Source organism: Odocoileus virginianus, chromosome 11 (assembly GCF_023699985.2).
Source record: "Odocoileus virginianus isolate 20LAN1187 ecotype Illinois chromosome 11, Ovbor_1.2, whole genome shotgun sequence".
NCBI lineage: Eukaryota > Metazoa > Chordata > Mammalia > Artiodactyla > Cervidae > Odocoileus > Odocoileus virginianus.
In genome coordinates, this window is record NC_069684.1 from 28973151 (window position 1) to 28994870 (window position 21720).

Here is a 21720-nt window from a genome sequence, read left to right on the forward strand (position 1 = left end):
GTCCAGGGCACAGGGCCCAATGTGCTGAGCTGACCACAGGGCAGCCGTGAAACAGGAGGCTGGGAATGCTGGTGGAGACAGGGAAGGAGGGAAGGAGGCAGGGCCAGCTGAGACCCCAACCCTGCGCAGACTTCTCCTAGCTGCCGCAGGCCCCCGAGTGACTGGAGGGCCATCTGAGCCATATTTAACATTGTTTCCAGGGGTGGAAAAGAAAGCTTGAGTGCTGAAGAATAGATGCTATTGAACTGTGGTGTTGGAGAAGACTCTTGAAGAGTCCCTTGGATTGCAAGGAGATCAAACCAGTCCATCCTGAAAGAAATCAATCCTGAATATTCATTGGAAGGACCAATGTTGTAGTTGAAACTCCAGCACTTTGGCCATCTGATAAAAAGAACTGACTCATTTGAAAAGACCCTGATGTTGGGAAAGATTGAGGGTGGGAGGAGAAGGGGACGACAGGATGAGATGGTTGGATGGCATCACCGACTCAATGGACATGAGTTTGAGTAAACTCCAGGAGTTGGTGATGGACAGGGAGGCTTGGCGTGCTGCAGTCCATGCGGTTGCAGAGTCAGACACAACTGAGTGACTGAACTGAACTGAACCAGGGGTAGGGGTGAGGTTCCCTGCCCAGTTTAGAGCATGATCCTGCCCCTGGTCCTGGGGTATCAAACCTAATTTAATTTGCTCATGAAGGCTGCAGAGCAGAAGGGTCGAGGGGTGTTGGGCGAACACGTGGAGGGGGAGGCCTGGGAAGCTGCACTCACCCACTTGGGACCCCCTCGGTTCTGGCTCAGGGGTCCCTTCATGCTGGGCCCTCAGTGTGGCAGTGCTATTGGGGATTCTGGATGAGTGTGGTCCATTTGGGACCTGCTGTGATATCCGGCGTGTCCTTCTGGACAGCAGGTCCCCAAGAGCCATTGCCTGCAAGTCCTCCACAGGCCATGGGGCTGTTTAGGATGACGCCAGGTCTCACATGGGTGGTCGATGACCTGGAGGAGGAGCAGCAGTGAGTGCTAGGGCTCCCAGCCTTGCCCCCAGGAGAGGACCAGGCTCCAGGGGTATCTGGTCTCTGGGATGACTATGTGCTGCTTGTCCTCAACCCCTAGGAGAAGGGGTCACTGTATTGATGGTGCCTGACTTCCGCCTGGCCTGGGCTGAGGGAGCCACCGTGTCAGGGTGGGGGTGAGGGTTAGTCTGCACACGGAGTCCTGGGTGTCTTGCCGTTTCCACTCCCACGGCCGTGCCTGGAGAGGTGGCCTGGCATGGGAGTGCCGTCAGGCAGGCTCTGAGCAGTGGGGCCTGTGCCTCTTCCTACCCTTTTCCCACTGGCGGGCTGGCTTCTTTTCGGTTCTCACACAGCAGGTCTAGGAGACACTGGCTCATCATCCTGAGGCCAGAGCTGGATGGAACCCTGGTGACCTTCGCTGGCCCCTCCCAGGTGGGGGTGTAGCCGCAGGTCCTTGCTGAGGTCAGGCAGTCGCAGTGACTCAGGAGGCCTGCGGGCCCTGGGCCGCCATCTGGCGATTGTAAAATGGGCCCTCCGGGGTTCTGGAGTGGGGATGGTGGTGTCGCCCCTCCCCTCCCCCTGCCGCGGGCAGACACCTCTGAGCCCTGCTCTCTGGTGTCTGTGCTGAGGGTGAAAAGTTCAGGCCACCAGCCCTAGGGATGGGGGTGGGGCAGCACCACGCCTGCTCTCCGCCTGGGCCCTGGACTCCTCGCAGGCGGGGCAGTTTCAGGACCCACAGACATGTCCCGCCTGCTCTCCACACCCCCCCCCCCCCGACCCCCGGGACCAGCCAGGTCCAGAGTGGGTGCCAGGAGTTTGGGCACCAGGGACGTGCTTTCCTGTGTGGTCAGCCTTCCGGCTGCCCCATGACTCTGGGTGGAGGGCACCCACCCCCTGTAGGGGCTTTTAGTTGGCCCCTATCCTGTGTTCTGTCGCCCAGTTCTCGGGGAATGAGGGGCTGATCTGGGTACTTGGAGCCACGGGACCCTCGGCTCAAAGGCCTGGTGCTGCCAACTGAGACCCAGATGCTGCTTTGTGCTGAGCGTGTCCTGCCCACGGGAACCTTTGTTCCTCTGGGCCTGCCAGTGCCTGGTCCCCTCTGCCCACAGGACCTCTGGGCTGAGATTCAGCCCTTGTCCTCAAGGCTCCTGGTGGCTGCCTGTACCATGGGGACTTGGGGGACCCTGGGGTGCCCCTCCTCCCGTCCGGGCCATTGCTGAAGGGCCAGGAGGCACTGATGACCTTTGTGCAGATGGCCTGAGAGGATGATGCCGGGGGAAGGCCTACCCAGCTTACAGAAGTGTCTTCTGGGAAAGGGGACTTGGTCCCCCAAACAGCGTCCTGGGGACAAGCGCTGGGGTGGGTGTGCCAGCCCCATGGGCTTGTGTCTTCTCCCCAGGGGCACTGGCCCCCATGGGCAGGTGCAGGGCCAGCCGGCCCCTCCGGGGAGAGGCGCCCCACCCCCAGTGCTCTCTAGCAGCCCGGCCCTGTGGAGAGGCCAGGTCGAAAGGTCACTGCCCTGATTCTTACGCCATGTCGTGTGTTCTCACGACCCCTCGCCCTCTGCACAGACAGCTTTTCAGGGGCTGAAAGGCCTGGATTGTAGCTCCCAAAGTGAAACGTTTTAGTAGCTGCAAAATGGGGTTAAAACTGAGAAAACACACACACACACACACACACACACACACACACACACAAATTGTAGCTCCCAAAGTGAAACGTTTTAGTAGCTGCAAAATGGGGTTAAAACTGAGAAAACAAACACACACACACACACACACACACAAATTGTAGCTCCCAAAGTGAAACGTTTTAGTAGCTGCAAAATGGGGTTAAAACTGAGAAAACAAACACACACACACACACACACACACACACACAAATTGTAGCTCCCAAAGTGAAACGTTTTAGTAGCTGCAAAATGGGGTTAAAACTGAGAAAACACACACACACACACACACACACACACACACACACACACACACACACACACACACACACACACACACACACACGTCTCCGTTTAGGACAAAGAGAAGCCAGGACGGCTTGGGACGACACCACCTGCTAAAGCAGAGTGAGGTGGGAAGGCCGGGTCGGGGGCCGCACCAGGAGCTTGTCCAGATGTGCGGGGTGAGAGGGCCCGGCTCGAGAAAGGCCTCCGGGACGTGCCTGAAACCAGGGCGAGTGGGCAAACTGGTGTTTTTGCATGGTGACCACTCTGCCGCTGTGTCCTCTTGGTATCGCCCTTGACGTAGCTCCATGTTGTGCCAAGCCCAAGACTCCCTGCTTTTCTGGCTTCCGTCCACACGTGTCTCCGCAGTGTGGGACCCTCACCTCCCTGGAGCGGGTGAGGTGTGCTGCTCCCAGGATGACCCTGGTTCCTTTCTGAACCAAGTCATCACTCTGCTCGTGGCCAAGGTGACAGGGGCCTGGGTCTCAGGTCTGGGGAGTGCCCACTGACTTCTCCTCTGAGGGGACTTGGATTACATGGCTGAGAGTGTGCCAGGCCTGGGCATCAGGGCAAGTGGCCTTGGAGGCGGGCACGGTAGGTAGCCTTCAGGGGATGAGGTGCTGAGGGTCTTGGAGGGCAGGGTGGATGGGGCCCTCCCCTCCTGCCCTGCCCAACCCCCAGCTCTGTCCCTCATTCTCCCTGTCACTGGGGGCAGGGAAGTGGTTCCAGGATGGAAAGACTCATGTGTTTGGGGAAGCCTCCCTTTCACATCTGTTCCGGTCTCTTCTGTGGCTTTCCAGGCATTTGTGCAGTGAAACCTGCACGCCCTCCCTGCTCTCGCACCTTTCACATACTCACGTCCACCCGGGGGCTCCACATCCACATCCCGGCCACATGCTCCGTGTTTCTAGAAGTGGGAGTCCAGTTGGGACCCAGGGTATGAGGGACGGCAAGGTGAACACACTGGGATGGTTCCAGGAGGATGCGGTAATGGGATTTCAGTCTTGTCCCCTCTCCACATCCATCCATCATCACTCTCTGACCATTACAGGGTGGCATCCACGGCCTGTAGGCTGTTTTGGGGACATGGCATCGTGGTCATGTCCGAGCTTCACTGCCCTTGGCTTTCTGGTCTTTGAGGGTCCCTCCTGCCCAGGGGACCCGCACCCACCAGGTCTTTGGTTTTTTTTTTTGCACACCTTACTGCATCTGTCCTTAAACATTTGCTGGAAGCTGTGGTGGGGCCTTGAGGACCCTGAGCACGCCTTGGAGATGGGGTCGTGTGCACCTTTGCTCTCTGGCCTTTACTCTTGGGCCAGGGGGTGGTTGCTCAGAGTTGGCTTTGGCTTAACTGTGGCTCAATCCTCTTTCGCCTGTCGTGCCCATGGCCTGGTTTCAAGTTTCAGCCCACACTGCCAGCGTGCTGGAGGGAGTGGTCCGTCCTGGCACTCGTGCCCCAGGAGGTGGTGGGCCGAGCACACCCCAGGGGCACCGACCCCCTTCTCTGTGCTCTCCGGCCATTGTCTGCTCTCAGGAACTGTACTCTTGGTGCCCAACATTTCACTCCAAAAGACGAGGCCCCAAGGTGAAAAGAGAAGCTTGGGCAACTGGGCCCTTGGGGATGTTGGACCCCTGGCTCTGCTGCTCCCTGGTAGAAAGGGCCCACCGGCAGGGCCTGCACTCCCGAGGTCCTGGCCCCAGCCCTAGATGCTGCGACCTCCTCTCGTCTGTCGGAGGTCTGGTGCTCTTGTCAGCTCTGTGGATTCTCCATGGAAAAGGTGGAAAGCCTCCCAGGAGCCTCAGGGTTCCCAGCCTTGAGGTGTTTCTCTCGTTATGAGATTCGGGAGGTTCTCGGGCCATCATGTCCACGCGTGCATTTGCAGTGGGCGTCACATGTGTGCTTGGCTTCCGACTGCTCCCCCAGCAGGGATGGGCGTGGGCCGTGGATGCAGCTGGGCTCCCCCAGAGGTGAGGAGGTGGGTGCCCATGACCACCAAGCCCTACACTGGGGGAAGGGTTTCTGGCTGACCATGGAGAAAACAATTCTGTTTAGAAAGAAAGGCTTTTAAAAACCTGCCATGCTTAAAAACTGAGACCTTTCAGACTGAAGTCCCTCTGCGCATGCAGAGCACACACAGTGTGCACACCTCTCTGGTGAGTGCAGCCTGGAGGCAGGAACCCCTATCCTCACTGATGTTGTGCATGCTTGCCGCCTCTTAACCCAAAGAGGCTGTTCAGGCTACCCTTCACACCCATGCACAGGAGAGGCTGTCACCCAGGGCAGGATGGAGTCATGTGGCCTTAGGTCATTGCAGGGAGTCCTCTCAGCTAAGCAGGGTGTGCTGGCTGCAAGTCCAGCCATGCTAGCCCCTGTCTGGCCTCCTCTGTCCTTGCCGGGAGGCCTTGCAGGGTGGCAGCTAAGATGGGCCCTGGGGCCAGACTAGTGGCTTTTATGGAGCCATTCTCACAACCTGCAGATTCCTAAACTTGCTTTGAAGATGATTCCCAGTGAGGTCCCCACGTGGTCACTCTCTACCTGGTCACTCCCCAAGCAGAATCACGTCGTCCTCACATGTCCTTCTCCCTTCACCCCGCCCTTCTCAGAGCAGGGGCCTGACCTTCCTGTTCTAAAGACAGAGGCATGAGTCCTGGCAGATTAGGGGGAGACAGAGGTGCTCTGAGGCTAAACAGAAATAGGGTGCTAGTCAGAGCCATGCATGGTCAATGGGGACGTGGCCTCAAGTGGCCACTGTGGTGTTTTGGCTTTTGACAGGCAAACAGTGGAGGTTGCATGCTGGCCTATGGGGCTTTGGCCTTTTCTCTGCCTGCTGCCCTGGGCAGTGAGCGGAAGCCCTGATGAGCTCCAGGGTGGCTGTGGAGATCAGCCTGGCCTTGGGTGGGGATCCTGATCATCTAAGCCGATCTAAGCTGGGCTTCCTGCCAAAGGAAGAAACCATCCAGCCTCCTTCTGGCTCCAGCGCTTGCCAAAGGGCCAGCCTGGAGATGGGGCTCCCAGTATGCGGGGCTGTGGCCTGGGGATTCTTTGACAGCCATCAACCTCGACCCTCAGGAAACTCCTAGACAGCCTTGTGTCCCCAGGACACCTAGGGCCTTGAGACGGCTGTAGCCTGGCTGCATGAGACAGATGGACGTGTCTATGGATCCCTGGGACTGGTGGCCTGTGTGGACCCCAGGGTGGCCCGGCAAGGTTCTTGTGGCCTCCCAGGGGCATTGCAGCCCTGGCTGGGCTCCTCTCTCCGTGAGCTGGGTAGGAATCTCGTCCTGCCCTTGACTACACAGTTAGACTTGGATATCCAAGTCCTGCCTGGCCTGCAGGAGTTGGGGGTGTTGGTCATCACAGCTGGGTGGGAGGAGTGGCCACCCGTCCCCCGGGGCTCTGGTCATTCTGGGCGCTGCTCGCAGCACAGGTTTCCTGGAGCAGTTGTCACAGACCTGGTATCCAGAGGCCCTGGGCTGCCCCCATGTGCAGCATAGAGCTGCCCTAGGGCAACTCTCCCAGTCTAGCTGGGGCCACTGAGATGCTGGGTCGGGTGTCAGAGCCCTGCTGACTGGATAGTCACCTACCTCCTGGCCCCCTGGCATCTCTGTGTCCCTGAGGGTCTCCCACAGTCCTGGTGCCAGGACCCCCACTCAACTGCCCCTGGTCCTGGCCTCCTGTGTTGGTGGGTGCCGTGGGTCTGGTGGATGCCCCGGGTGGGGAGACCCCAACACAGAGCCCCTCTCACCTCGTCAGCCTTCTTGGAGCCAAGTCCTCCTGCCCCCCACTTCTAAGCCCCTTCCCATCCATGCCGCCTCCTGTCCTTGGGGCTTGGCATGGAGATTGGAGGGGGACACAGGAAATGCCTCCTTCCTTCCAAGGACCGCTCCAGCTGCAAGTGCAGGGGCTGGGGGAGGGGCGCGGGTGCAGAGAGTTGTCTTCCCCACATCCCCTGTCCCCTTGCTGAGGCCACCCCGCACCTTCGCCCTGCACACATGGGGCACCCTGCCAGGGGGGCTGTGGCTGGAGGCTAGCGGGCTCCTCCTATCCTCCTAGGAGCTGTATGTCCCTTTCCTGTTTCAGGTGGGGTTTGATTCTGTGGTGACGCCCCGTGCCCTTACTGTTGAGGAGACACGTTAGTGGCCAGGGTGGAGCCTGCTCCTGTGTGGGCGGACGTCCCTTCTCCAGGAGACGCCCACGTCACCGTCACCGAGGCAGGGCTGGTGTCCCTATGTGGCAGCAGGAACCTGGCCGCTCTGCCTGTGTGTGTCTGAGCCCCAGAACAGCCCTGGCCTGCAGAGAGGAGATTGTGTTCTCTCACAGCGCATGGCGCACCTTTGGTGATGGTGAACCCACCTAAAGACAGCAGTGAACACAGGCCGCAGCGTGGCGGTTGGAAACTCAGACAGGAGGCCCTAGTCTTCCTAATTAGATAATGTGAACTCAGGTCTCAGGTCAGTGGGGTCAGAGACAGGTTGGGTTGGGAGGTGGGCCATGGGCTCTGGTCCCTCTGCCTCAGTGAGCAGACCAGGCCTGGAGCTGGGTGAGGGGGCGCTCACCAGCTCTGAAGGTGGCTGCAGCCCTTCACCCTTGAAGGCCAGATCGGGCCCGCGAAGGGCTGCAGGTCCTCCCTCCTGCCCCCACACACACCCAGGAGAAGGCTCCAGAAGGCCCTGTCCTTGTTCCCCACCCAGGCTTCAGGCACACTCCTCCTTCCCCGTGGGTTCTTCGGCTTCATGCATCGAGGAGAAGGCGGCCTGGCAGGGCGTGTGGCAGTGAGGAGACATTGCTGGGTGGGGCGGGGGTCAGGTCCCCTGGTGCAGCTGTGTCACCCGGCCGCTGGCCTGGCAGCGCTGGGAGAACCTTGTGCCTGGGCCCCGGCCGCCTGCACCTGCCAGGCCCTGTCCCCCTCCATTTGCTGGGATGATCCACGGGAGGGGGAGTGTCAGGGGTTTCTGGTCGTTGACCAGCTCACCAGTGGTGGGGATCCTGCAGCGAGGGTCAGCTGTGGATGGCATGGTTCCTGCCATGGGTGGACGTGTGTGGTTAGTGACCCCAGTGCTTTCTGCTCTGAAGCAGCAGAACCTGTGTCCCCCACTTCTCAGATGAAAGATAGGAGTGGGTTCTGCAACCTTGTCCCATGCTCACCTTGTTGACCTTATCCTGGCTCTCCTGGGCCTGGTGTGGCCCATGCAGCCCCTTCCCCACCCCAGCCTATCTCCCAGGCAGTGATGAACCTTGGACAGGAAGGGCCAGGCCCCCTGGGAGACCCTTATCTAAGTGTGAAAGTGACACGGTGTGCTTCACGAGATGTGACCTGCACTTTCCTTGGGGCTCACTCTGGCGGCCCTGCCTTCCTGGGAACTGGTCGGCGCTAACCACAGGCCTGTGGATTCTCACCTCGTCTCCACGTGAGCTGTCTTCCAGCCCGGACTCTGGGAATGTGCCAGGGACACACCGTGGTGACTTCCCCGGTCCTTCGCCAGCCCCAGTGCGTCAGCCCGGAAGCGGAGGCAGCCGCCGCGCCAGCTCTGAGCTGCTCCGAGGCCGGGCAGCGCCACCGTCCACCACGCTGGCCCGGGTGCTGGGCTCAGTGTTGTGTCGGTTTCTATGGAGAGAAAACAACCCGGGCTGTCGCAGCCAGGAGAGGGAGGGGTGGGGAGGAGGCACCGAGGAAGCAAAACAGACCCGGCTGGGTGGGCGGGGCCGCCGCGTGGGCGGGGCCTCGGGGCCACTTCCTGGCCGGGAAGCTGGCGAGAAAGTGGTCTGTCCCTTGAGCTGGCCGCTGAGGCCAGGACGCTCTCAAGAGCCAGGCTGGGCCTTGTTGGCTTTCTCTGCACATGCAGTGCCCAGGGGAGGAAGACCTGCCTCTGGGGGCCCTTCAGGCTGCTGCAGAGTTGGGGCAGCTCCCCCGGGACCCCTCCCACTGGTAGGAAAGGCCACACAGGGTCTGGCCCTGTTGTGGATGACTGCCAGGTACAGCGTGTCTTCCCTTCTGCCCATGCCACCCCACTGGCCCCACTGCCCACACCGGCCCTTCTGCAGGCTCCTCAGCACCGGGTCACCCTGCTTTTTCTTTGGGCTGCTTGCAGGTGTGGGTGAGGGGCCAGGCTGCACCTCCTCCGCCTTGCCGTGTGTCTCTGGCTTGGTCATGTTCCCCTCCTTTCCCCCAAGAGACCTGTGCCCAGAGGAGGGAGGTGGGGGCAGACGGCTATCCTCCTCTGGGGGCACCTGCCTGACAGGCCACACCCATCCAGGGGCTGTGTCCATTGCGGCCGGAAGTGGGGCGGGTACTCCACACGGGTCCTGTGACTGCATCTCTGTCAGTGATCAGCGTGGACCGGGGATTTGAGGGCCCATGTGTGTGCTTTCCTGGAAAAAAGCATCCCCAACAGTAGAAAGAGGGACTTCTTTTGTTGTTTGAACTAGTAGTACAGAAAGCTCTTTGGCTCTGTGTTGTGTTTGGGCCGAGGCAGGCTGCCTGCGTGGTGTGTCGTGTTCTGGTTGAGACGCCTGGGGTTTCTGCAGGCTTGAGCCACCTCCACTGTGAGTTTCCATCTCTTTGCTGTCACCAGCCGTCTGCATGCACTTGGGGTACGTTAACAGATGGGCTTTTAAAACTCTTCTTTTGGAGGATCTTTCTTCTTACCGGGTTAGAAAGCAGTTTCCAAGTTCCCTCGCAAGGCTGCACTCCACAGCTGGGGGTGCCCTTGACCCTGGGTCCCTGAGGACCCAGCAGCCGTTGCTGAGTCTCTGCAGTCGCGCACTTGGCAGGTCCAGGTGACTGTATGTCTTTCGGGTTCTGGCCGGCTATGTAACTAGCCTTTTGTCTAGGAAGCAGAAAGAAGGGCTAAAATCTCTGACAGACTTGTCTTGGGGGTTTTTGGTGCTAATTAATGCCATTTCGAATAAAAATAAGCTGTTTTGAGTTATCGCTCTTAAGTTCTTCTGTTCCCTTTTGTTCTGTGCAGTGCAGATGGGTGCGTCTGAGGTGTGTGTGGGGAGCTGCGGCGGGCTCTCGAGTTCTGTCCTTGCTTTGCGGGCACAGGGGCTCTGCAGCTCCCTCTGCCACCCTCTGAGGAGCAGAGGGCGGGACGATGACAACCTGGGAGCCTGACTCTCCTCTGGGCCAGGGTGGGGAGCGAGTGGCCCCCTCAATCTGAAGGGAAGCCCAGCCCCTTGGGGTCTCGTGCTGTCTCGCTCTATGCCTGCACTCTTGTCCCGTTGGACTTCATCTACCAAGCATCAGGTCAGAGTTGACCCCAGCCGGGCGTTGGCCGTCATGTTTCCTGGGATGCAGCCCCGGTGTCTCATCCTCAGGTTAGAAAGGCTCTTGAGAGGCCTCCTGGGGCCTCCTTCTCCACCCGCCTCCTGCCCCGGGGCACTATGGGAGTCTGGCGTCAGGCTCCAGAGGGCCAGGTAGAGCCCCGTTCTTTGTGGAGATGGGCCTCGTGCGGCCTTTGGGTGGACACCACATATGGGTGTTTTTGCTTAGACTCTGAAGACAGGGAGCATGTTCCCCAGACAGGAGAAATCCTGACATGGAGAGGAACAGGAATCTCCCGACACAGGCAGTTTGGACGCTGAGAACATTGTTAGCAGGCTGTCTGCCTGAGGACAGTGCAGGCTCTGTGGCCCCTATGAGGTAGGCAGGTCTGCCCCCATGGACTTGAGGTGCTGGAAGGTGGGGCCTGAGCGAGGGGCTTCCCTCAGTGGGTTGGGGTGTGGGGTCGTGGACCTTGTCCATGTGGGGCCTCCTGGGGCACAGGGAGGCCCAGGCCAGCTGGAGTGAGGGGGTCGTTGGAGAGCAAGGCTCCCCCTCTCTTGCTCCCGCTGTGTCTTTGAGGCCCCCGCCAGCTCCTGCATGGTCAACAAGTCTGGTCAGCAGATCTGTTTCCCTCTGGCCTCTCAGGACACGCCGAGCTGGGGGCTCAGGGTCCATCGAGTGCCCTCTCCCAGGACCAGGTCTCCTTCCTGGAGTCACGTCTGCCTGCTCAGAGGTCAGGGTGTGCTTGATCAGTGGGGGTCATGTCAGTGCCCCAGGACACAGATGGTGGCCAGGATCCGGGCATGGAGCTCTTGGTCCTCCAGCCTCCGCCACAGAACCGACCAGCCCCTGCACTGGGTCACCTCCTCCCGACGCCAAGCTTCCTGGTCCTCCTCCCATCACACAGGGACTTGGTGCTACCCACCCTGCCCGTGCCGTCCTGGCTGCCCCTCCGCAGGAATGGGTCATGGGTGAGATGGTGGGGGCCCTCTTGGGACACAGCCCCAGCTGCTTCTACCTCTGACCACGTGTGCTCTGCGGCAGGATTCTGAGCAGTCCTTAGCCTTGTCCTCGCTGGGTCCCCTCCCTCTCGGCTCTCAGCTGAGGCGCAGGAGGCCAGTCGAGGCTGAGGCCCTCAGTGGGCATGAGGCTGGTGTTCGGAGGGGCAGGAAGACCCCTTACTGGAAGGAGGCGGGGCTGCTGGGTCCCAGCGGCCTCTCATCACGTGTGGCTCCCGTTTCCAGTGACGCTGTGGCTTAGCGGTGCCCCCCTGCCCCCAGTCAGCATCTGGGTCATTGTCTGACTGACAAGACCAGTTGCGGGGGGCTCTCTTCCACCCAGGCCCTGTCTCGGGGCCACCTGGACACCGCCCCCCCCCACCTCCCCCCAGCCTGCCAGGTTTAGGGCTCTGCTCTGGGCAAGGCCTGTTTGGCCTCGCCCATCCCCCTCCTGACCCCATCCCCTCAGCTGACTCCCACCTGCCCCATGCCTGGGGTTCTGTCTGAGCCTCTCACCTGGGGCAGTTGACGGATTACACATGAGAGTGTGCAGGCTACATGTACACCCCCTGTGCCCACACACACATATACATATGCTCCCCCACACATGCCCTGACCTTGTCCTGACAACCAGTGCCCCTGTGAGTCCGGGAGCACGTTGGGGTGCTCTGTAGGTGTAGGGAGCAGAGGTGGCCCAGAGCCGCCGCCGGGCAGAGCTTGCAGCTCTGAGGAGGAGGAGGCCCGTTAGTGGAAGCAGAGAGGGGCGGGGACCACACCCCCATGAGCCTCGAGGGAGATGCCGTGGGTGCAGTGAGGTGCCATGGCACCCCTGGTGGCAGATGCAGGTGTGAGAGGAGCGGCCGGGGGGCAGATCCGGGTCAGGAGGTGTCAGGGCAGTGACCCTGCAGAGCGGCCGCCTGGCCTTCATCAGGGGACAGCACCCACGCATCCGTCCTGGTTCCTGTGTTGGAGGCCAGTTGGGGGTCAAGAGGGTGGTCGAGCCTCCTGAGGGCCTGGCGGGGCCAGGGCTGCCCACGTGGACCACGGTGTCTCCAGCCCCCCTCCTGTCCTGTGAACTGTTCTCTTCTGGTGAGGCCGGGGCTCAGTTACCCTCCAGGAAGGGCGGCCGCTTTTCCTTTCTCGATCTTGGTGGACAGCCTTGTTTGTCCCCCTCCCTCTCCCGGGGCTGGAGGCCTGCGTCCACTCCACACTGGCCAGTCAGGGTGCTCACCACCCTTTAAAATCAAGAATGGTGTTGTAGGAGTGAAATAAGCCCCCAAAACAAGAATTGTAGATTTTCAGAACAGCCTTCATTGTTCTCGGGTTCTGGTTGTTTGGGGTTTTTTGAAAGTCTTTTTACGGTTACTTTCCAGTGACTGCAAAGGAAAAGAAAGGTTCCATTCCCCTTGCCCGGTCCGGCGGGACTTTCCCCGACTTTCTGATTCTCAGAGGCCAGTTGTGCAGGGGCGGCGGGTGTGGGCGGCCTGGTACGGGGCTGGTGGCAGGGCTGTGGCGTGTGGGGACAAGGGCACCAGAGGCCTTTTGTGGTCAGGACAGACGTTCGGGGTGTTCAAGGACACACACCCCCGAGCCCTTCCCCCACCCCCTACAGTTTCCATGGGCGGGGGGGGGGGGGGGGGGGCGCCAGCCGCAGCTGGGGGGTGGTCTCGGGGCCTGCAGACGGTTCACCTGCCCAGGGTTCCTTCTGAGTGGTGTCCAGGGCTCTTGGGGATGGAAGGCCCCACCCCTGCCCCCACCCTTGCCAGCCGAGAGCTGCTGAGGTTTGGTTCGTGGGGGAGGGGCAGTGACTTTCATTAGAAAAGTCTTAACTTACTCTTATCAACGATGTGGAAGTAACAGAAAAGATGACCTACTTAAATTTAAAAAAATCAAAGTGAATCTGTAAAATTGCTATTTTCACTTCATTTTGGGGTTTGGGGTTGTCTTGCAAACTTAATCTGCTTCCTCTGTACCACAATAATCAGAAAATAGGTTAATTTAAGCGTAATATGAAACATGAATGATCACGTGGAAAATATTAATGGTACTTACAAAAATAGCTCGCCAGTTTCTGGAACTGTAAAATCTCCCGGACTGTCCACGATGCAGCCCTGGGCTGGACTTAGAGACGGTGGTCTGGAGCACGGGGCCGAGAGCTGCCGTCCGGAGACCTGGGTGCTATTGGCAGGACTTAGTCTTGAAGCCTGGCTGGGACATGGTAGCCCAGAGCTCCACGCCCGCTCAGGGGCCACACTGTCCTCTGCAGCTGCCCTCCCTTGGGGTGGGCACCCCTGCAGGAAGGAGCCTATGGGTCCCTGCTGTGCCCATCCCAGATGGGGGCATTCTGGGCGTGGCAGGGCTGGCCCTGGTCTTGAGTGGGGGGGTCCACCTGCTGGAGCAGGGTTGACCCCATGCCCCTGTGGGGCCTTGTGCCTGCCCGGAGCCAAGGCCGGTCCACACGAGGTTTCCCTGTATCCACTCCTTGCAGACTGGGTCTATTTGGGCATTTCCACCCTGTTTTCTTGCAGGGTCTGGGCATCTGCGTGGTGCTGCCCCTCACCCTGTTCCTCTCAGGGGTCTGTGCAGGCCTGAGGTTATGAGTTCTTGAGAGACTTTCCCTGCATGGCGGGCATGGGTCCTGGGATGCCCACTGCCCACCACAGGGTTTAGGATGTGGGGATCTGGTGGTCCTCAGGAATTAGGGGCCACCCCCTGTGCCTGACCTCTGCGTTTGTGTGCAGCCTACCACCCCTACCTCAGAACCCCAACCAGGTCCATGCTGTTGTCCTGGACGTGTCCTGGCTGCCCAGCCAGGTGCCAAGTGGATGCCAGCCCCACTGGGACCTTCCCTGACCTCTGATGCCCTCTGGGCCCTGTGGGTCAGAGTGGTCCTGTGGGCGTGGGGCCATTACCCCTTCCAGGGCCAGCCACAAGTGGCTCCCCAGGCGTCTTGCTCTGTCCTTTGCTGGAAGGACGGTGAGTCAGTAACCGTTGATCCTCGGTGGTTTGGTTTTTCAACCAACAGTTCATTTCATTTTTATAATAGGTAGTTTTAATAATAGCTTTATGGAGATGTAATTCACGTGCCATAAAGTCCACCCTTTCTGAGAGCACGACTCCATGCTCAGTCACCAGTGTCTAGTCTCAGCACATGTCCATCATTCGGAAGGAAACCGTACCCCATGGGCCCCCAGGGCCCACTGGTGCACTTCCTGTCTGTGGACCTGCCTGTTCTGGACGGTCCACGAGAACAGGGCTGGAACAGTGTGGCCTCTTGGGTCTGCTGCTCTTGCTGGGCTCCCTGGTGTCAGATGTCAGAGCCTTGCCCCTCATTGGGACCAAGGGGTGCTCTGCGGTGTAGATGAACGGACCACGTTTTGTTTACTCCTTCGCCCACTGATGGACATGTGGGACTTTCCACTCCTTGGCTGTTAGGAACAATGCTGCTGTGAACACGTCTCATTTTTTTGTGGATGTGTTTTCAGTGATCTTGAGTGTGTCCATCCTGGAGTGGCGTTGCTGGGTCGTGGGCTATTCTCTGCTTTTGAGGAATTGCTGGGCTGTCCCATGACTGTTCCCCTCCAGTAGCACGGGGTTCCAGTTTTTTCCACGTCCTCCCCAACAATGCCAGGTATCATCCATCCTTGAAACAGCTCCAGCCGTCCTCGTGAGTGTGAGGGGCACTCTGCAGGTTATTTAAATTCTCTTTCTTGTTGAGATGATTGTGGATTCACGTGTGGGTGTAATAGATGTTCTTGTGCACTTTTTCTGGATTCCTGCAGGTTCTGGTCCCAGGCTGAGCCCCTCTCTCCAGTCCTCTGGGTGTTCACTGTGCTCACAGGGTGGTTCTACACTCAGCTGTGCCGCAGCTGCCTGGGTCATGTCCCCACCAGCAACATACAAGCTCCCGCTTTCTCTCCTGCCTCCCAACACATGCTTTCTGGTTGTGATTGCAGTCACCCTGGTGGCCGTGAGGTGCATCGCCCTAATGTGAGACACTGAGTGTCTTCACACGCTTGACGGCTGTGTGTCCTCCTTGGAGACATGCCTGTTTGAGTCCTTTTCCCTGGACTTGGGTTGTTTTCAAAGTCTTTCTTCCATTCTGTGAGTTGTCTTCACTTTCTTGGTGGTGTCCTTTCAGGCACAAATGTTCTGATTTTGCTGGATTCCCCCTTTGCTGTCTCACCTTTGGTTCCTTGTGCTTCAGCATCATTAGGGGGTTCGTGGGAGTGGGGTTCACCCCTTTAGACCCTTGGTTTCTCCAGACGGTTCACCTTTAGGTTTCCTCTGAGCTGGTGTAAGTTTCTCCATGTTAGCTGCCGCCTGGTGAAAGAGGGTACAGAAGCAGGTTGCTGGACAGGGTGGTGGAGATGGTGCAGGCCCGTGTGTTGTACAACAGAGCTGGTGTGTCTGGAAGGCAGGCCCAGCTTCATGTGAGCTTCACGTGGGGTTTCCTGCTCACCTGGAGGCTGTATGCACACGCCAGCCATGTTGGGACATGGTCCTCAGCTGAGCTGTGAAGCTGCCTCTGGGGAGAGGCTGACAGTCCTCCAGCGTCTGATGGTGGGAGGCATGAGTGCCACTGGGGCTTGGCCAGGGCGGCCGTGCAGGTGTAAGTCTGGGGGGATCCGGTGGTTGACAGCAAGGCTGACATTGTCCTTTGAATCAGTTGATGACCAGGGTCTGGCGGCTGGACAGTGTGTTTCACTCCCTGGTTGAGTGCAGTGCCTTGCTAGACCCTCGTCTGGGCCTGGTCCCCAGATGGCAGAACTCTCGTCCCCAGCAGGGAATCCAGGGAGCTGAGTGTCATTTTCTCCGTGGAATAGGTCTTCCATCCAGGTTGTGCTCCTCATCCCTAGTGCAGTTCTTATCGGAGACTCTCCTGCCTGGTTCCCCAGCCACATCGCCCGGTGCTGCTGAACCAGAGGGTGTGTGGGTGCTGGCTGCCTTCAGCCCTGCAGAGCGCCCAGGGCAGCGTGCATCCTGGCCTTAGGCCCCGAGGCCACAGGGGACACCTTTGTGCTGGAGAGAACAGACCCACCCAGCTCAGGGGTGGGGATGGGGGCACTGCTCTTTGCTGGGTGCCTGTGCATGCGGCCTCCCCACTGAGCTCTGCATGTGCACTACTGTGAACAGGGGCGTGTGCCCCCGTGGGGAGGGTGCAAGGAGTCTCCACATCCTGACCACTCAGGTGCCCTGGACAGGCACCCTGGACAGATGCCCAGCTGTAGTCGGGTGGCATTTCTCAGGGCAGCACAGCGCCTGCCTGGGTAGGTGGAGCCTGGTCACCTCATGTTCCACAGCCTCAGCCCAAAGCCCACACATCCCACAAGGGCTCGGGGATGAAATTGTGGACCTGGGTGGGGAGGTGACCCCAAGTGGCCACCCTCCTGCCAGGCATCCACCTGGGTGGTCTCCGGATGTGCCGCCCCACTGCGCCGTACGCCGGCGGCGTCTCCCTCTACCCTGCCTCATGTCCATGTGCAGGCTGAGAGTCTGACCTTCTTCCCGGAGCTCGGGGCTGTTTGGGCCTGGTCCTGCCTCGTGCTGGGCTTCTCTCACTTCGGCCCATCCAGGTTGGCGCTGGGCGGCTCTGTGTGCCCAGCTGGGCCCCAGCTCTGCCTTTTGGTCAGAGCGAGCCTCTCCTCTGCACTGCCCAGTCATCCCAGAGTTAGGGGCCGGGGGGATGGGCCAGTCCGCACTCCTGTGTGCAGAACTCACACTGGGTGCTCTGGCCGTAGTCCGGTGCCGTGGGCCAGTGAGTGTCAGGAGTGTTCTCCTCTTCCTTCCTCCCCCATGTACGCTTTCTCTTTCTGTTTAAGGTGGACAGGGTGGGGCCTAGGAAATGGAGTGTGGGGCTGGGGCTCACAGTACAGAACCCAGGGAGGAAAACTCGAGTCAGCTTCGTCTTCAGTGGCCTGAAGCCCTCCTTTCCCCCAGGAGCCCCCTGCCTGCAGAGAGGACCCCGGGTTTGCCTGGCTGAGCTGGCCTGCAGGACCTTTGGGGCTCAGACACTTGAGTACAGCCCTTGTGAGCATGAGGGGGGTTGCCAGGAGCCACCCCTGCTCTGCCTGTTGCCCCCTGGGCTGACCTCCAGGGTGGCCATGGCCTCAGCAGCCGTGCACACCCTGCTCCACCCATATGCAGCAGGCTCCACGGTTTGGGGCCTCTGACCTGGGAGGACAGGAAGGTCATGGGGGTGACGTCACCCCCAGTTGTACCCCAGATCTTGCACACGTATGCAGGTCCATGGATGATGCACAGGCTCCACAGTGATAGACATGTGTGGCTGCTGAGCAGCCCCAGGTGGGGGCTCCCTGTGGCACCAGGGGGGTTCTCCTGGAACCCACGTCTCCGCGCTGTCCCCACAGGCTTCTCTGTCAGGCAGGACGGGTATCTTGGAGTGTGGGGAAGCTGCCTCAGGCTCCCAGTGCCCCTGCTGCTCAAGTGCGTCCTGGATTTCCAGGGTCCAGCAGGGTCAGGACCCAGAGGCCACAGGCTCGCCCCCTCACAGAGGTGGCCATGCGGCTATCACCGCACACGTGGCTGTGTCTCTGACCTTCTGCCATCTCCGTGGCCCATCCTTCCTGGGCTTTGAAGAGGGGTCACTCCCTCGGGCCCTGGTGGCCATGCCTCCTCCTCTGCTGCTTCCTCATTCCCATAACAGCCAGCTGGACTTTGTGGAGAGCGCACTGGGCTTTCCTTGGACGGAGTCCCCGAGGTTGCTCGGCTCCTGCATCCCGGGTGGACCAGGGCTCAGGCAGGTTGAGGGGGCAGGAGGCTCCAGCCTTTCTCCTCAGCAGGAAGCCGCCCCTGCCGTGTGGTGGGGCTTGCTGGCCGCGTGGGGGTGGCCTGCGGCCCGGGTCGTCTGACACCTCCCACGAGGGCTCCCTGAGGTTTCTCGGAATCGGAGGAGCCGGCAGGGCGCTGTGGCTTCTCTCCCGTGAGAACTCGGCTCAGACAGGAAGCCCCACCCTTGCGGGCGGCGCCGGGTCCAGCGCTATGCACCAAGCTTGGGAGGTCCCCAGGCATCACCCAACTCCTTTCCCCTCCACACCCCCACCAAGAGTACCAAGTGGTTCAAGTCTGAGTTTTCTGTCCACGCTGTCTGAAGGACCCTGGACCAGTCTCCTAGGGGCTGGGGGGGCAGGCCGAGGGGGCAGCCACCCTGTCCTGGGACCAAGGCCAGAGCATGCTGCCCAGCCCCATGGGTCTGGGCCCGAGGGCTGCGCGTTTCCTGGAGTGGAGTTAGGGAGCCTCGGCGGTGGGGTTGGGAGTGGCCCCTGCACACACCCAGAAGTGTGGGCTCTGTTGCCCTGGCGGCCTTGCACCCAGTTGGCTCCGTCCCTTGAGTTTTGTTGTGATGACCCTGCTGAGCACGGCAGCTGACCGACCACTTCCTCCCCCACAAACCTGGAAGCACTGGCCCCTCAGGGCCAGTTCTGGGGTTTGGTATTCTCTCCAGGTGCTCCCCGGGGCCAGCAGGCAGGGGGCAGTTTGACACCAGCCCTGGAAGCCACTCCGGCTACAGTATGTAGCAGACATGAGGCTGTGTCCCAAGCTTCTTTCCCTGACACGAGACTTGGGGACGTCCAGGGGCTTTCTCAGCGGGCTGAGTACACTCAGTTCATGTTGGGGCTGTTTTCTTTCAGCAGGGACGGAGCATGGCCCGAGCTTTCTGCTCACCCGTCATGCAGCTGGCCCAGCCCCACAAGTAGTTTCTAAAATTAGTACCATGTGGTGAAATCCAGGGCTCTGGGGGCGCTACGTGTGACGCCCCTGGTAAGCTCTGGGCGGCCCCAAGAAGGCCCTGTGCTCAGCCCTCGAGCCTGCCCGCCGCTGCCCCTTCCAGACCTGTCAGCCCGAGTTGGGCAGGGGGGGCGGCAGGGGTCCCTTCTGAACTAACGTGCTGTGGGTCCTTGACCTGTGCCAGCTATCAGGCCCGCGTAGGGCCAGGTGCACCATGCAGTGTGTGCCTGAGGGGTCTGCGTGTCCCTGGGCATGCCTCGTGTGTGGCTGCATCCTACCCAGCGTGTCAGTGGGAATTTCTGTGTCTCTCACAGGTCTCTGACCCCCCGGCCTCTGTAAGAAAAGCAGATGACACCCCCTCCCAGCACCCCACGTCCTCCGAGAAGGACAAGCAGCCCGGCTGGCTGCGGACCCTGGCCGGCTCCTCCAGCAAGGTGTGGCGTGTGGCCCTGGCAGGCGGGGCGGGGGCGGGGTGGCCTGGGGCCCCCCTCTGACAGCCCCTGTTCCCACAGAGCCTGGGCTGTGTCCACCCTCGCCAGCGCCTATCCGCCTTCCGACCCTGGTCCCCTGCGGTTTCTGCGAGTGACAAAGAACTCTCCCCGCACCTCCCAGCCCTGATTCGAGACAGGTGAGTGCCCACCCACCATGACCACCAGCCGTGACCCACAGGGCTCACGGACCAGCCAGAGAAGCAGGTTCCTGCTTTTATCGTCCCTGAGTTTGGTGGGCAGGTGGTCTGGAGGCCTCGTGTCAGGCCCCAGTTCTCTGGGCGAGGCAGTCGCAGAAGTGCTGGTCCTTTGGGGGTATAGGGGAGGGTGTCTAGATTTTCTGTGCTCTGAAGTTGGCGGCACACAATGCTGGTGTGGCCTGTCCCACGTACGGCGGCTGGGGACCGTGTTCCAGCTGCCCCCGACTGAAGTGTCCGCTCCCTCACACTGTCTGCAGGAGCAGGGCCTGCGATGGAGGGGGGGTGTGCAGGGTCCAGGGTCCAGCGCCTGCTCTGTCCCCACAGCTTCTACTCCTACAAGAGCTTTGAGACGGGCGTGGCCCCCAACGTGGCCCTGGCCCCGCCAGCCCAGCACAAGGCAGTGAGCAGCCCGCCCTGCGCCACAGTCGTCTCCCGGGCCCCCGAGCCCCTCCCCGCCTGCATCCAGCCCCGGAAGCGGAAGCTGCCTGCGGACACCCCTGGAGCCCCGGAGACGCCAGCACCTGGGCCCGTCCCCGAGGAGGACAAGGACTCAGAGGCCGAGGTGGAGGTGGAGAGCCGAGAGGAGTGTGAGTGCCCATGCCCCTCTGCCCTTGGGGTTGGTCAGTCCTCCCGGGAGGGGCCCGTCCCGGGAGAGGACGCTCTGCTAACTTGCATCTCCGTCTGTCTGTCTCTGCAGTCACCTCCTCCCTGTCCTCGCTGTCCTCTCCATCCTTTACCTCATCCAGCTCCGCCAAGGACCTGAGCTCCCCAGGCCTGCTCGCCCCGCCCGTGGCCCCCTCCGCCCCCGATGCCGCAGCCCCTGCCGATGCCCCGAGCAGCGGGCTGGAGGCGGAGCTTGAGCACCTGCGGCAGGCCCTGGAGGGCGGCCTGGACACCAAGGAAGCCAAAGAGAAGTTCCTGCACGAGGTGGTGAAGATGCGTGTGAAGCAGGAGGAGAAGCTGAGCGCTGCCCTGCAGGCCAAGCGCAGTCTGCACCAGGTGAGCGGCTGCACACCCGTCCCCACACCGGGCCCCAGGCCACTCCCCCGGGGCACTTACTTCCTTTCCAAGAGGCTCCTGCTGGCCTTCTCTGCCCACCTGACTTGATTGATGATGAGTCCTCAGCACTCGGGAGGGCGGGGCTATCACCCTGGGCTCTGTGGCCTGGGCCCCCTGGTCTTTCTGTTCTCACACCTCAGCCAGTGTCTGGCATGTAGGCTTCCTCAGCACAGCCCTGCCAGCCCCAGAGCCCACTTGCAACCACTTGTTCGCTCAGCACCCCTCCATCTCCCTGGTTGAAGGTGTGATTTCCCACATGCATATTCATGAGCATGTTTGCAGGGGTGGGGCTGAGTCCCCAGAAGGGCCACCTCCTCTCTTATCTGGCCATGGGGCCTCTGGGGCCCTCAGATGGTGTGGTGCCTGGGTCAGCCCCTCCCTGGCTCTGAGGATACCCCTGGGGGCTATGGGCAGTGCTTGGAGGGGACAGGGACCTGTGGGGCAGGCGGGTGCTGGGGAGGCCTGGTGTGGGGGCACCCCTGAGCTGGCCCCTCACCCCAGGAGCTGGAGTTCCTGCGCGTGGCCAAGAAGGAGAAGCTGCGGGAGGCCACGGAGGCCAAGCGCAGCCTGCGGAAGGAGATCGAGCGGCTCCGCGCGGAGAACGAGAAGAAGATGAAGGAGGCCAACGAGGCGCGGCTGCGCCTGAAGCGGGAGCTGGAGCAGGCGCGGCAAGCCCGTGTGTGTGACAAGGGCTGCGAGGCTGGCCGCCTGAGGGCCAAGTACTCGGCCCAGGTGCGCAGGGAGCCGCGGGAGGCAGAGGCTGCGGGCGCGCCTTGGCATCTCGGGGTCCCTCCCCTCCTCTCCGGGCCATCTGGGTGTGGGGAGCTGCTGGGCTTTGGGCCTGTCCTCCATGGAGTAGTGTTGTGGCCCCAGGCTCTCCTGTCCTGGAGGAGGGCTGAGCTCATCCTCACATGCCCATGAAAGTCTCAGCCAGTTCCCATTGGCCATCCTGCTATCTGGGGGCTGGGGCTGGGCAGCAGGCTCCCAGGGGTGGGGGG

The 21720-nt window shown here is 60.9% G+C and overlaps 1 protein-coding gene across 1 annotated transcript in view; it reads left to right on the forward strand.

The window, feature by feature from the left end:
- SKI (SKI proto-oncogene) overlaps nucleotides 1-21720 on the forward strand; it is a 54766-nt gene that overhangs the window by 29725 nt on the left and 3321 nt on the right. Inside the window, exons 2-6 of the mRNA XM_020873686.2 lie at nucleotides 19290-19409; nucleotides 19488-19603; nucleotides 19988-20250; nucleotides 20361-20662; nucleotides 21224-21454. Coding sequence (XP_020729345.1) covers nucleotides 19290-19409; nucleotides 19488-19603; nucleotides 19988-20250; nucleotides 20361-20662; nucleotides 21224-21454 — 1032 coding nt within the window. The remainder of the gene's footprint in view (nucleotides 1-19289; nucleotides 19410-19487; nucleotides 19604-19987; nucleotides 20251-20360; nucleotides 20663-21223; nucleotides 21455-21720) is intronic.